Raw genomic sequence first — 15,590 nt, 5'->3', positions numbered from 1 at the left:
AAGACAAAGTACATAAAACTTTGGGTAAGATGACAAACAGACAAAAGCAGGAATTTGCAACTCTGTTTAAGAATAGAGTATTAAACAATTATAGAATAAAGGTTAAAGGAGAAAAAAAGCTTAACTTAAAAAAGACTATAAGTTCTGCAATTTGAAAATGAATGCACAGGATAAAAAGGGATAATTTCTGACAACAAAAACATATAAGGGGAAGAGGAAAAGGACTGAATTTGCACAGGTGAATGAAGATAAGATACAATCAGAAGAAAAACGACTACTGTATGTATGAAACTTTATTTATTCTTTTACATAAACCTAATGGTAACTACACACAAAAAAAAGCTAGAGCTGTGACACACATAACATATTTGGGGGAAAAAAGGAAACAGAAGAAAAATCATAGAAAACTACCAAACTAAAATAGCAGACAGAAACACAAGGGAAAAGAAACAATGGAGAGACAGGACAACCAGAAAACAAAAGATAAAATGGCTGTAGTTAAGTCCTCATATATCAATAATCACCCTAAATGTAAATGGACGGAACTTACCAATCAAAAGGCACAGAGTAGCGGGATGGATTAGAAAAACGAGACCCAACTATATGTTGCCTTCAGGAGACCCGTCTCAGCTACAATGACAAACATAGGCTCAAAGTGACGGAGTGGAAGGTGACAGTCCAAGCATATGGCAGCTAGAGAAAAGTGGGTGTAGCCATTCTTAGATAAAATAGATTTCAAGATGAAAAAGGTAACAAAAGATAAAGATGGACATTTTATAATGATAAAGGGGACAATTCATCAAGAAAACACAACACTTAGCAATTACTAGCAGACTTAAAGGGAGAAACTGACAAAACACAATTACAGTAGGGGACCTGAATATCCCATTGACAGCAATGGACAGATCATCCAAACAGAAAGTCAACAAGGAAATATCAGTCTTTAATGACATATTAGAGCAAAGGATATATTTAATATTTATAGAACTTTCCATTCCAAAACGACATTTTTCTCAAGTACACATGGAACATTCTCAAGGACAGACCAGGTGTTGGGGCATAAAACTAGTATCAGTAAATTTAAGTAGAATGAAATCATACCAAGTATATCACAACGGTATTAAACTGGAAATTAAGAAGAAAGCTGGAAACAACATGAATATGTGGAGATTAAACAACATGCTACTGAAAATACTGGGTCAAAGGAGAAAAATAAAAGAAGAGATCAAGAGATACACAGAAACAAATGAAAATATAACAAAATTTTTGGTATGCAGCAAAAAGTGGAACTAAGAGGGAAGTTTACAGCATCACAGGCCTACCTCAAGAAACAAGAAAAACCTCAAATAATCTAACATTACACCTTAAAGAACTAGAAAAAGAAGAACAAACAAAGCCCAAAGTCAGTAGAAGGAAGGAAATAAAATTTCCCTTTTATTATAAATAAAGGAAATAGGAGAAAAAATTAATAAAATAAAGAGCTGGTTCTTTGAAAGGAAATAAAATTGACAAACCTCTGGCAAGATTCACTAAGGAAATAAGAGACAAGACTCAAATAAATAAAATCAGAAATGAAAGAGAAGTTACAATGGACACTACAGAAATACAAAGGATTATACAAGAATACTATGAAAGGCTATATGCCATCAAATTCAATAACCTAGAAGAAATGGACAAATTCTTAGAAATATATAACCTTCCTACACTGAAACATGAAAAACTGGAAAACCTAAATAGACTGATAACTAGTAAGGAAATTGAAATAGCAATCAAAAGCCTCCTCCAAACACAAAAGCTTAAGACCAGATGACTTCACTGGTGAATTCTACCAAATATTTAAAGAAGATTCAATACCTGTAATTCTCAAACTCTTCCAAAAAATTCAAAGGAGGGAATACTTAACTCGTTTTAAAAGGAAACATTACTCTGCTATCAAAACCAGGCAAGAACACACTACAAAAGGAAATTACAGACCAATGTCTCTGATAAACATAAATGCAAAAATCCTAAACAAAATACTACCAAATAGAATACGCTACATTAAAAATACACATCATGATCAAGTGAGGTTCATTGCAGGGATGCAAGGATGGTTCAACATATGCAAATCAATCAATACACCACATTAACAACAAAAAAATAAAGATCCTATGATCATAGATACAGAAAAGCATCTGACAAGATACAACACCCACTTATGATAAAGACACTCAATAAAATGGGTACAGAAGGAAAGTGCCTCAACACGTAAGGCCATATATGACAAACCCTCAGCTAATATACTCAATTGTGAAAAACTGAAAGCTTTTCCTCTAAGATCAGGAAGGAATAAGACCAGGACGCCCACTCTCACCACTGCTGTTCAACACAGTATTCAAAGTCCTGGCTAGAGCGGTCAGGTAAGAGGAAGGAATAAAAGGCATCCAAATTGAGAATGAAGAAGTAAAACTGTCATTATTTAGAGCTGGCAAGATTCTCTGTATAGAAAACCCTAAAGACTCCATGAAAAAACTACGGGAAACAATAGATATAGTAAAGGTGCAGGATACAAAATCAACATACAAAAATCTGTTGTACTCCTTTATACTAGCAACGAAGTATCAGAAACAGAAATAAAGAAAACAATTCCATTTACTTTCGCAACAAGAAGGATAAAATCCCTGGGAATAAACTTAAAAGAGGTGAAGGACCTGTACACTGAAAACCACAAGACATTGTTGAAAGAAACTGAAGGAGACAAAGAAATGGAAAGATATTCAGTGTTCATGGATTGGAACAATTAACATTGTTAAAAAAACACATTACCTAAAGAAATATATAGACTTAATGCAATCCCTACCAAAATCCCACGAGTTATGTCTCACAAAAATAGAACCAAAAAAATCCTCAAATTTGTATGGAACCACAAAAAGACACCAAATAGCCAAAGCAATCCTGAGAAAAAAGAACAAAGCTGGAGATATAACACTCTTCCAAATATACTACAAAGCTACAGTTATCAAAACACTATGGTAGTGGCAGAGAAACAGACATACAGACCAATGGAACAGAATTGAGAGCCCAGAGATAAACCCACACATATGTATGCAACTAATTTTCAACAAAGGAGACAAATACATACAATGGAGAAAGGAAAGTCATCAATAAATGGTGTTAGGACAACTAAAAGCCGCATGCAAATGAATGAAACTAGACAGCTATCTGACACCATACATAAAATTAACTCAAAATAGATAAAAAGCTTGAATATAAGACCTGAAACAATAAGACATATAGAAGAAAACATAGGCACTAATCTTAGGGACCTGGGTATCAGAGGGGTGCTTGTGAACTTGACTCCAAAGAACTCATAAAACTCAACAAGAAAAAAATAAACTACCTGATTAAAAAATGGGCAGAAGACCTGAATAGGCACTTTTCCAAGAAAGAATACAGATGGCCAACAGATACACGAAAAAATGCCCAGTGTCACTAGCTATAACAGAAATGCAAATCAAAACTACAAAGCGGTAACAACCTCACACCCATTAGAATTGGCTATTATCAGTAAGACAAGAAATAACAAGTGCTGGGAAGGATGTGGAGAAAAGGAAACCCTCGTACACAGCTGGTGGGAGAGTAAACTGGTCGGCCACTATGGAAAATAGTGTGGAGGTTACTCAAAAAAATCAAGGTGCCTCAAAAAATTAAGGGACTGACCCAACAATCCCTCTTCTGGAATATGTACCTGAAAATTTTGAAAACACTTATTTGTAAAGCTGTATGTACCCCTATGTTAGTTGCAGTATTATTATTATACCAAAGACATGCAAACAACCCAAGTATCCTTTGACGGATGATTGGATAAAGATGTGATACCTACATACAATGGAATATTACTCAGCCATAAGAAATATGAACTATTTCCATTTATGACAACATGGATGGATCTTGAGAGTATTATGCTAAGTGAAAGTCAGATGCAAAAGGATAGGAACCATATAATTTCATTCATATGTGGGACACAAAACAAAAAACAACAAATGAATATAACAAACAAGCAAACACTCACAGATCCAGACAACGGGTGGTTGTCCAAAGTAGGGGGCGTGGGGGAGGAAGAATAGGGTAACGGGGGTAAAATACAAGGTGAGGGAAGGAGACTAGACTTCTGGTGGTGAGCACACAAAATAAGATTATACAGATGATGTATTATAATGTTGTAGGCAATTTATAACCTGAAATTTATATAATGCTATTAACCAATACATTTTACCCCAATACATTTTAATTTTTATAAAATGAATGCTTAGATGGATCAGCATTGTCACACCACTGTCTTTTCTGCAAATATTTTCTGAAGGTGTGGTAACCTTTAGGCCAGTAATCTACTCTGTGATACATGATTTCAAATAGAATCTAATTTTTGTTACAAACAAACAAACAAGCAAGCAAGTAAGCTAGAGTCTTGACTGTGAGAGGCCAAATGCATAACTCACTATTCCAGTAATTATTATTCACCTCAACTGCCCTCCATTGCATTCCTGTGGGGCAGTTCACAGAGGAAGCAGCGGTCTCAGTTAGGTTTGGTCTTGAACATTTTGACGACAAAACCTCAAATATATTATTTTGTTTCTCGTTTTCATTTAAAAATTATTAAGTTGCACAGGACACACATACTTGCACAACATTAAAAAAATTTCAAATAGGACACATAATCTCTCTTGATATCTTCCTCAATTCTAGTCCCTGCCCTTGAAGTAATACTGTCAGTGTGGTGTGTGCTCATCCTTTCACCTGTGTGTAAGTGTACACATATGTGTGCCTAGGGAAATGCACGGAATTGTTTTTGACTGTCTATTTTAATATAAATAGTATCACACTATAGGAACTGTATATGTATGTCAATACATAGAGATTCACCTCATTCTTTTTAACTGCTACACACTATCATCATAGTATGAATGTCACAGTTTAGTCAGCCAGTTCCCCACTGGAGAGATTCAGCTCCCACTATTCCACTGTAACAATGGAGAGGTGAGTATCCTTTGGACATCCTCACACACACTGCCTGGTGCTTTTCAAGGCGAGTGAATCCCTGACACGTCAGTGTAAAGGGCTCCCTGCTCTCTTTTTAAGCATGCTCCTCTTTTTAAGGTTGATCTCTGTAAAGAGGACATTATGCCCAAATATAACCAAACATTACAAGTGATTGGCTCCCTTCAAGACCATGACCTTCACCCGTGAGTTTGTGTGAAATTCACTGTAACACTCAGAGGCCATAACCTATTTCCTTAGCTATGGCCAGATACCCTCCAAAATTCAAGCCCTGGGTTTTTCTTGTCTTGGTTTCAGTGGGTCCTGGTTTCCTAGGATTTGAAGTGAAGGACAGGCAACTTTAGACTGAAGCTAGCTAGAGAATGGACAGACAACGGATACTTCTCAGCTCACTATGATCTTGGGGAAAAAAAACTAAAACAGAATTCAGGGGCCTGGAGAAGATGGCAGCTGGGCAACTGATGTAGACATTCTCGATTCTTTTAGGCTACTGTAATACAGCTTTCCTGGACTGCTTCCCTTCTCTAAGACTAATTTCAAGATGCCTTCATATGAAACCATCAACTGTTCCCTTAGAAACACCTCCCAATTGGAATGAGAAAAAGTTAAATATTCTATTTTCCCACAGAACAAACTAGAGGGCCACCAGCCCTCTAAATATTACTGTCTCTTGTATTTCTCACAAGCTACCTGGCAATATGCCTGTAAAAGGTTTGGATTTGGAAGCTAGGACAAAAGCCCCCTTTGCTATAGAAGGAGAAGATATAGACGAGACAGCCATGAGACTTGTCAGAGCAGATTTGAAGCAGGAACTAACAGAGGTGATGCATGTGGTTTTCCGTAGACTGAGACCACTGTGATTCTGACAAACATTTCCCAAGATTGCAAGCAAACATACCGCCTCCAAATGGGATAGATATTTGAGAAATGCACCTCACTTGAAGAGCAGGTGAATTACAATTGGTATTCACTTCTTTTGATACGCTATCCTTCCCATCTTCTTTTTCTAAACTTCTTTTCATTGTGGTAAAATACACGTAACATAAAACTTACCATTTTAAAGTGTACAATTCAGTGACATTTAGTAAATTCACAATGTTGTGCAACCATCACTACTATCAAAATTCCAGAACATTCTTGTCACCCGAAAAAGAAGCCCCCTACCCCTTAGCTATTACTCCCTACTACCTCTTCTCACACCCACTGGCAACCTACTTTCTGTCTCCATAGATTCGCTTATTCTAGACACTTCATATAAATGGAATCATACAATATATGACATTTTGTGAGTGGTTTCTTTCACTGAGCATGTTTTCCAGATTCATACATGTTATATAGAATGTATCAGTACTTCATTCCTTTTTCTCTTTTAAAGATTTTTTTTTTAATTGGGGAAGGGGAACAGGACTTTATTGGGGGAACAGTGTGACTTTCAGGACTTTTTCCAAGTCAAATTGTTTGTCCTTTCAGACTTAGTTGTGGAGGGCGCAGCTCCGCTCCAGGTCCAGTTGCCATTGCTAGTTGCAGGGGGTGCTGCCCACCATCCCTTGCCGGAGTCGAACCGGCAACTTGTGGTTGAGAGGATGCATTCCAACCAACTGAGCTACCCATCCGCCCTCCTTTTTCTTTATTGTGGTAAAATACATAACATAAAATTTATCATTTTAACCATTTTTAAGTGTACAGTTCAGTGGTATGAAATACATTCATACTGTTGTGCAATCATCACTACCATCCGTCTCATAGCTCTTTTCCTCTTGTAAAACTGAAACTGTATCCATTAAGCAATAATCCCCCCAACTCCCCAGCCCCAGGCAACCACCATTCTATTTTCTGTTAATATTTTGTTTTTACACCCGATCCTTCATACTAACCTGGATGTCCCGGGCCCGTTCATAGGACTGATATGCAATTTTCTCTTCCATGCTGGCCAATTCCTGTTTCAAGTTCAAGATTTCATTCTGATGGAGCTCTGTTAGGTCATTTAGTTGTTCTTCTAATCGTTCACATCTAAGAAGGGGGAAAAGTTAAAATTGTAGGCATTCTGTATTTTTCCTGGTATTACTCACATCCAATCCCCAAAACTCCTTCTGCAAAGGAAGAAAACAAAAGCACAAAGAAACGGAGTGGCCGGGGCTAAGAGGGCATGCTGGTGGCTACAGCGTGTCTCTGGAATGGAGAGCTGATCACAGGGCCATATCGTAGCAGCAACGTGGCTCTTCCACACTCTTTTCAACACATAGTATTTGCAGTGATGCAAGCAGCCACAGTTAGCTTTGAGCAAACCTGAATAATAAATGAGGCAGTTCTTACTCTGTTCTGAGTAGCATATGGGAGAGGCAAAAACTGGAGTATACTTTAGCAGGTCTCATCAAAAGATAAACAGCATGTAAATGGAAAGTGACCCAGCAGTCACCAGTAGCTTATTCTGACACTGGACAGGTCACTCACCTGGGTGTTCATGATCACAGCCCATCATTCCCATGGCGAAGCACAGGGTCTGGGACATCTCAGTCCACAAATATTTACTGAAAGCCTGCTGTGTGCCTGATATGTTCAAAATACTAGGAAACTATGATAAATAAACAGGAAAACCTTGTCCTCAGGAGTTTACGTTCTAAAGTGGGAGGTGGGGGAGAGGAGGAAGGAGGCAGAAAAAACAAGATGACTGCAGATGTGGGTAAGTAAAGCAAATAAGACCCCTAGGGGTGTACAGCAGAGTGCCCGGAGGCTGGTTAAGCTGGAATTGTCAGGTAAGGCCTCGTCCCTGTTCAACGCTCTTCAACAAAGAGAGCTGGAACTTGAAGGATGACATGAACCAGCCTGGGGAAGATGGAGGGGCATCTCAGAGCACAAGGAATAGCGAGCACGAAGTTCTCAAGATGGGAACTAGCTTGGCAGGTTTCAAGGACAGAAAGTAGGCCAGTGTGGCTGTAACTAAGTAAAAAAGAGGGAAAAAGAAGGGAGATGAGATTCTCTGGGAGCAGGGATTTTAATTCATTTTAATTACCTTGTATCTCTCGCACCTAGGACTACATATAAGAAAGTTTACATAAAGATGGAACCTGGGCAGGGCATCTAAGGACCATCAGGATTGGAACAAGTTTAAAGGATGAGATCAGAGATTCCAGGTGGAAAAGAACATGGGTAAAGGGCAGGAGGTAGGAATGTACAGGATAAGTGAAATGGTGGCTCTAGGTTGGAGGGCGAAAAAAGGAAATCTGGTCTTAAAAGGTAGACAGGGGAGTGGAGGTTCTGGAATAGACAATACACGGGCTCAAAGCAGACTGCTGAGGGGAGAGGGTGACATGAGGAACAGTGTTAGGAAAATGGGTTATCAGGTAGAGGTGAGGAGGGCAGAGCGGGAGAGGCTGTGTGTGGAGACCCAGGAGTCAAGCAGAGCTAGCTACACAGGTAGGAGAAAGACTAGAAAGGAAAGAATAAACACGTCCCCACCTTACGGTGACTAGAATGGAAGCCTCTCTGTCAGACAGAGGGCTCATCCCAACAGAAGATGCAACCAGAGCCCCACTCGGCGAGCACACACCTAACGCTAGCACACGAGCCTCCGAGGGCTTTGTATTAAAAAAAATAGAAACGCTAGAACTCAAACATTTAAAACTGTCCTCCCCTTCCCCTTGTTTTTAACATCTATAGTACACAAAACTTTTAAGAAATACATGGAAGTTTAAGGTAATTTTTATGTTGCAGCATTACCAACATTCTCCCTTCCAATAATTATGTGATAAATAACTAGATCCTTAAACTTCATTCCTTCTCTAAGAAACAAGGATTTTCTTTTTAAAAGGCACAGTCTGATCCTTTTAACTATGTTACTGAATCCAATTTCGTTCTCCTTTATCTTTGATAGGAATCTGTACTGCTTTCTTTCGTGATGAAACTGTTACTAAAATGACTGAACAGAGTGATCAGAAAGTGTTTCCTCCTTTTGTCTGTAACTAAGGCAGATATTATCTGTGATTCTACCTTTTCAATCATCTGCTGCCCAGGGCATGTGCTCGGAAACAGCTGCCACCTCTGGAATTGATTTTCTACCAAATGCCTCAATATTATGGTAATATATTGTGTTTTTATGAATTTAAGTCCACTGTTTTGTGGTGCTTTTAGTGTTTGGTGATTTTTATCATTCGCTCTCCTCACTAGAGAGGCATTTTCAAGAATGTGTCCCAATATGTCAGTCCCTTGGGTTAAGGGAAAGGCTGGGTCTGGCAGCAAAGAACTCTCCTAAGCTAAAGATTGATGTTGGTGGCAGGGTGGTCGCAACCGGACTGCATGCTAATGACAGCAGACCCAGGTGACATCTTTGGCTTCCACAGGCTACTGCCCCAACCTCTTGGCCTACAAAGTGTATAGTCTTTCAGGACTGTTGGGGAATCTTATTTGATGTTAAACATGGCTCAAATTAGAACAGATTAAAAAGTAACAGCAGCAGCAGCAGAGCTACCATTTATTCAATGCCTACCATGCAAATTCATTTCCACAACCGCAAGGAGGTAGTCGGTATTGTCTGCACTTTACAGATGAGGAAACTGAAGCTCAGAGAGGTAAAGTGACTTGCCCAAGGCACACAGCAAAAATCTGAATCTAGGTTGTTTGACTTTAAAACCCAAATTGTTAATCTCTACACTGTGACACCATTTTGAAACTACGCAAGAAGCCCAGAGAAGCTAACTCCTTGTATGCGTAAGAGTCAGATCTATAGTTGATCCAAATCACTTAACTACAAAGGGAGTTGGACAATACTGCACTGATACGATGGTTTAGATTTTGATGTCAAGGTAGAGTCAGTGGGAGGAGGCGTGTAATAAAAAGATTATGGACCTGGGGCGGCCGATGGCTCAGTTGGTTAAAGTGCAAGCTCTGGGCAACAGGGTTGCCGGTTCAATTCCTACATGGGCCAGTGAGCTGCGCCCTCTGCAACTAAGATTGAATATGGCACCTTGAGCTGAGCTGCCGAGGGGCAGAATAGCTCAGTTGGTTAGAGGGCGTGCTCTTACCAACAAGGTTGCCGGTTTGACTCCCGCATGGGATGGAGGGGTGCGCCCCCTGCAACAAAAGATTGAAAATGGTGACTGGACTTGGAGCTGAGCTGCGCCCTCCACAGCTAGATTGAAGGACCACGACTTGACTTGGAGTTGATGGGCCCTGGAGAAACACAGTTTCCCTTCCCCAATAAAATCTTAAAAAAAAAAAAAAAAGATTCTTAGCCACACTGGTATACTGGTATTGTTCCAGCCACTATTAAGTAATATTTAATTAAAAAAAAAGATTATGGACCTACAATAAAAAAGGAGATAATAACAAGTGTTGGTAAAGATGTGAGGAAATTCAAACCTTGGTGTATTGTTGGTGGACACGTAATATGGTGCAACTGCTTTGAAAAACAGTTTGGCAGTTCCTCAAAAAGCTAACCATAGAATTACCTACCATACACCAAAGAGAAATGAAAACTTATTTCCACACAAAAACTTGTACATGAATGTTCACAACAGCAAAAGAGCGGAAACAACTCAATGCCCATCAACTGATGAATGGATCAACAAAATGCGGTGTGTTCATACAATGGAATATTATTTGGAAAGAAAAAGACATGAATGACACATGCTATAACATGGCTGAGCTTTGAAAATACTCGGCTAGTAAAAGATACCAGTCAGAAAGGACCCCAAATTGTATGAGTCCACATATATGAAATGTTCAGAATAGGGAAATCTACAGAGACAGAAAGATAAATGGTTGCCTAGGGGCTGGGACAGGGCTGGGAAGATTGGAGGTTGATGAAAATGTCCTAACAGTGAATATGGTGATGGTTGCATATATCTGTGAATATACTAAAAACCACTGATTTGTATGATTTAAATGGGTGAAATGTATTGCATATGAATTATGTCTCAATAAAGCTGTTCAAAAAGATTAGGGATGTCTGCAATTTACTTCGAAATGCATTAAAAAATGAAACAGAATAGGGATGGGTAGATGGAAAGATATGTGATAAAACAACATAGTAAAATGTAGAATCTAAGAGGTAAGTATATGGGCATACACTGTACAATTTTTTTCAAGTTTGCAGTGTGTTTGAAAGTAAAAAAAAAAAGGGAAAAAATGACTATCGGTGTTATAGCCAGGAACATTGGGTTTGAGTCCCAGTTCCTGCTCATAAGCTGCAGAACTCAGGGGTGAAGCAAGACCCACAATGGGTCCAGCTGCAACAGCCCCAGTAATTCATTAATAACTACGAGCATTTGTTTACCTCTTCAAGTAATAAGAATTACCTGGAGAATGATGACTTTCTGAAAGAACAAAAGTTGCAGCTGTTATTGTGTAACTGAAATCCTCTTACACTTACACAAATAGTTATGTTTGGTAAGCACCACCAATCTGCAGGAAACATCAGGGAGGAAACTGATAAAGCCATAAACTTTGAGGCTTTTGCAAAATGTGATGAACAAAGAAGTTGGCAAGATGCCCTGGTGTCTTGGAATGCAGATCTTCTGGGTCGCCTCAGTACCTTGAAAGAACGTTACTGCTCTGTCATTATTAAAACACTTTTCTTAATCTGTTTACCCCGGTTATGGAGGTTTGTTCCTCAGCTCTTTCCACAACCTCACAAACTGATCACGCTTAGCAATTCCACCAAACATTTTTTCAGTGCCATCAGCCTCTAAGTGGCTTAACACACATGTGAAATTATGGTCTAAAAACAGGCTACCACAAAGAACCCCGTAAAAAATGATGTGGTGTTATTTTGGGTGGAGGAGTGCATGTAGGGGAGGAATTTAGGGTTCAAGCTAATCTACTTAATCACCATAAGCATCAAAACACTAGCACCACTAATAACAAGAACAATTATAAGTGCCCTCCCCCATATTTTTATGAGTCGCGTCTGCCTCCGAGGAAGGAACTCAGATTCATGAGGACATATCTACATTAATTCTCACCTCCTTCCTTCCTGGGAGGTACCTTCAATTTATAATTAAGAAATGGGAAGCTGAGGAAGATGCAGTAACTTTCCTGTTAGTTAGCGAAGTGTAGTTAGGATCTGAACCACTTGGTTTGTACCTTGTTTTTAGATTTTTTGTTGTTGTCTTTTAAAAAACCTTTCTCCTGTACTATTCAAATGCAAAAACTGGAGAACAAAGGGAAGAAAACACCTATACTCCAGTTCCCACTGACTTCCCACTACTCCCATTATTAATATTGTAATCTCTTTCGCTTAATTTACTGGCTAGCGTTTACTTCCAGTCTGAATCCTGAAGCGAGAAGCCAGATGCCTAGGGAATCCACAGACAGAACACCTCTGTTTTGTCATTAAATATTAACACCAAACCAAAGACTGGGGGGGAAGGGAAGGTCATTTCATACAGTCTTTTTTATAGGATTCCTTAAAACCAAGAACGCCCTGTAGGGACTTTTAATCCCTTCATCTAACACTAATTAAAGCTCTCTGGGGGGACGGGGGTCCTGGATAATACTATATATGACTTTGACTGGCACATGCTTTTCATGTGACTCCATCTGGAACACAAAGTAGCATGAGATTAATCATCTCATTCCGAGACTTTTCGACTCAAAGGTCCTTTGTAAATCATTACAACTCAAAGGGAACATAGACACCTAAATTTGGTTTGAGCATAACTATTAGCAAACAGAAAGCCTTAACGTTGTAAGATCCTTTTTTTTAAAAAGGAGGTGACATCATATTTGGGCAGGTGAACTTCCTCCCCCAACCCCGGGAGCAAAATCTGCTCTACCTACAAAGTACTACAGCACATCCAGATTTTGTTGTAGGTGAACAATTCATAAACGAATAGTGATTTTGGAAAAGTGTTTCATCCACTGAATTAGTCAAAACAGTAGTCACCTTCCTAGATCAAAGATAAGTCAGGGCTCTTTTGGGTCAAATTCCTGACCAATGAGAAACTGGGTGAGTGTACGGGCTGGGAATGCTTCACCTCATGCACCCCTCTTTGGGTGTGGTCAAAAGCTTGGAGTCATCTCTGAGAGCCAGTTGTGCCTCCCTAGTTGGGCAATAGGTCACTAGGACAGGATGGCTGAAGAATCTTGTAGAGCAGGTACTGAGAGAAACAGGAAGAACGAGGTCCCTGGGCTGACACAGACAGGCAGCTATGGGAGCCGACGACTGTACTGTTTCCCAAATGCTTGCCAGGGACCTGAGGCAGCTTCTGCCAGTATTTGGCCAGAATAGAGAGACATAGGTGGGGTGGGGGGATCTCTGACATGCGAGGCAGCTTGACTACATTCTTGGCTGAATTGGGGAAAGTGGAGTTTGCCTCACCTTCTGTTACCTTATTTGTGTTGAAGCCCGAAAAGACGCTCAGGACACTGAACTAGCCTTCCGTTGAAAAGGAACAAGTACAGTCCCCCAAACCTTCAGGGCAGTGCATTATCTTAAAGACAAGGAGCAGCAGATGCCTAGAGCAGATAGGGATGAAATCAAAGCTGGAGGGGCTTTGGGGAACTCGGTAATGACAGCTTTCTAACGTCCTGACACACCCCAGACCACAGGAGGTGCTTCCACAAACATTACCTCATTTAATAATCACAACAAACCTGTACAACAGAAATCATTACCTTGTCTTTATAGAGGAAACTGAGGCTCAGATGAGTTACGTAAGGTCACACAGCTAGTGTCAGAACTGACGAGCAAAATTAGGCTTGTCTGACCTCAATTCATGAATGAAGTCATTTATTTTCTCTCCTTCTGTTCCCCCCTCCAAGCTTCCTCTCTCCTTCCTTCTCATATTCCCTCCATTACTTACCTCTTCAGTGGCTAAACTGGGAGGAGCTCATCTGAAAAATCTCTTTTATGGAAGGTCTTACCCTTCCTAAGAGATTCTCTAATTGGGCTTTTTTCTCTCATAAACAAAGAGCTAATCTGATCCAATATTTTCAATTTGTTTTTCTATCTTGTTTGCCAAACTTAGTCTACATATCCACTGGAGATTCTCTGATCAATTTACAGATGACAATCAGAGCTAACACCTGGTAAAGGGGCTAAAACAGCTATATCTGACCATATATCTATCTTACGTCCAGTGACAGTCAAATATTTAAACAACAGTTTGTTTAGTTAGAATGCCAATGGCCTGTGCTAAGGGGTTACCTTGTTACTGACTGTTCTACTTCATGTGATGACTGCTCATGACGACTGCCTCCTTCTGTATTTTTGCTCTTATGACTCAGTTCAATTTAAAATATGTCAGGGCTTAATACAATCTCAGAAGCCAATTTCCAAAGGACAGTAATGCCCTTAAAATAGAAGCTTTCCGAGTGGCACTACTGCTCATCAGCACCAGGCGGGTTTCCAGCCGGCCCTACACGACACTGCTGTCCACGGCAGTAGCTGAGTCAGACCCTGGGCCAGACCACCCAGGGGGAAATGACAAAGGGAACTTACAATACTGGCAATGAATTGTTTTCCTAGTTGTCTCCTAATTTCAATGCATTTTGCACGGCTGAACTTTATCCTACAGAAACTCATGAATACATTATACTCACTATGGGAACAGGAGTCATTTTCTAGTTTTTAAGCAGCAAATTAAATACAGGTTAAATCATTTTACTGTGTGACCTGGCAAAAGTTACTTTGTCTTTCTGGGCCTCAGTGTACTTGTTTGTAGAACAAGATTAAACTAGGTATCTAAGGGGCCCCTCTATCTCTGAAGTACTAAGCGAACCCCATTGCCACTAACAAAGCTGCAATAATCCTTTAATGGGATGAAGAAACGAGCAGGACAAGAAGAATTTGAAGTCAGTACAGATCTCATCACTAAAAAAAATTCTGAACCTTGCCTCCTACTTTCCCAAAATATACGATCTCACTCATATCCGAAGGCTCAATGTAAAGCGCAAAGTCTAAACTCCTAGTCAAACGTTGGGGCGGAGCTCAGATCCCAGCTCTGCGACCATGGCTTTGGAGCTAAGTGCATATGGGAGCTGAAGAAGTACTATTCAGTCCCGGCACAATTACGTGGTGAAGAGAGCGTGCGCTCCACAGGCTCCTGAATGCTTCTGCTTATTCCAGCGTAAGGAGATGGTCTTGGGCAAAAATCTTGACCTCGTGTTACTCAACTGGGGTGACATGACCTTCTAATGAGGTGATAAGGATTCCCTTCTCATGATTGAGAAGGGAATCTGAAAAGTGGGAAATAAAAATGGGAATGGGGGTTTCCTTAAGTAGTTTTCCCCTATTGCTTACATACACTGTTGTACTTGCTTGAGAAAGCTTTCCAGAGCTTGTGCATTCACGGAATTTTATAAAATATGTTTATAAAAATAGTGACTCAACTTTTAGTGAAACACATGCTTTGACCTGGAAAAGGCCCGACACCCACCGCCAATGCAGTTAAGGCGTCTTAGAGATGTCATATAGTCTTTCAACCACATAGATTTCAGGGTTGAGCTTGGGGAAGAAAAACCTGTCCTGGTATGAAAAGAACACTGGCTTTGGAGTCAGATAAAACTGGGTTTGATTCCTGGCTTTACCACTTACTGAGGTACCTTTGGCAAAT

At 39.9% G+C, this 15,590-nt stretch overlaps 1 protein-coding gene across 19 annotated transcripts in view; it reads right to left on the bottom strand.

The window, feature by feature from the left end:
• The window catches only part of TMCC1 (transmembrane and coiled-coil domain family 1), a 177,099-nt gene that overhangs the window by 5,964 nt on the left and 155,545 nt on the right, over window positions 1-15,590 (bottom strand). For all 19 annotated transcript variants that reach the window (XM_074312955.1, XM_074312951.1, XM_074312953.1 and 16 more), the window contains one exon: window positions 6,912-7,047. In XM_074312955.1, the coding sequence (XP_074169056.1) occupies window positions 6,912-7,047 (136 nt within the window). The remainder of the gene's footprint in view (window positions 1-6,911; window positions 7,048-15,590) is intronic.

The sequence above is a fragment of the Rhinolophus sinicus genome, linkage group LG10 (genome assembly GCF_036562045.2).
Source record: "Rhinolophus sinicus isolate RSC01 linkage group LG10, ASM3656204v1, whole genome shotgun sequence".
In the NCBI taxonomy this organism is placed as follows: Eukaryota; Metazoa; Chordata; class Mammalia; order Chiroptera; family Rhinolophidae; genus Rhinolophus; species Rhinolophus sinicus.
This window is presented reverse-complemented; position numbering and strand designations above follow the sequence as displayed.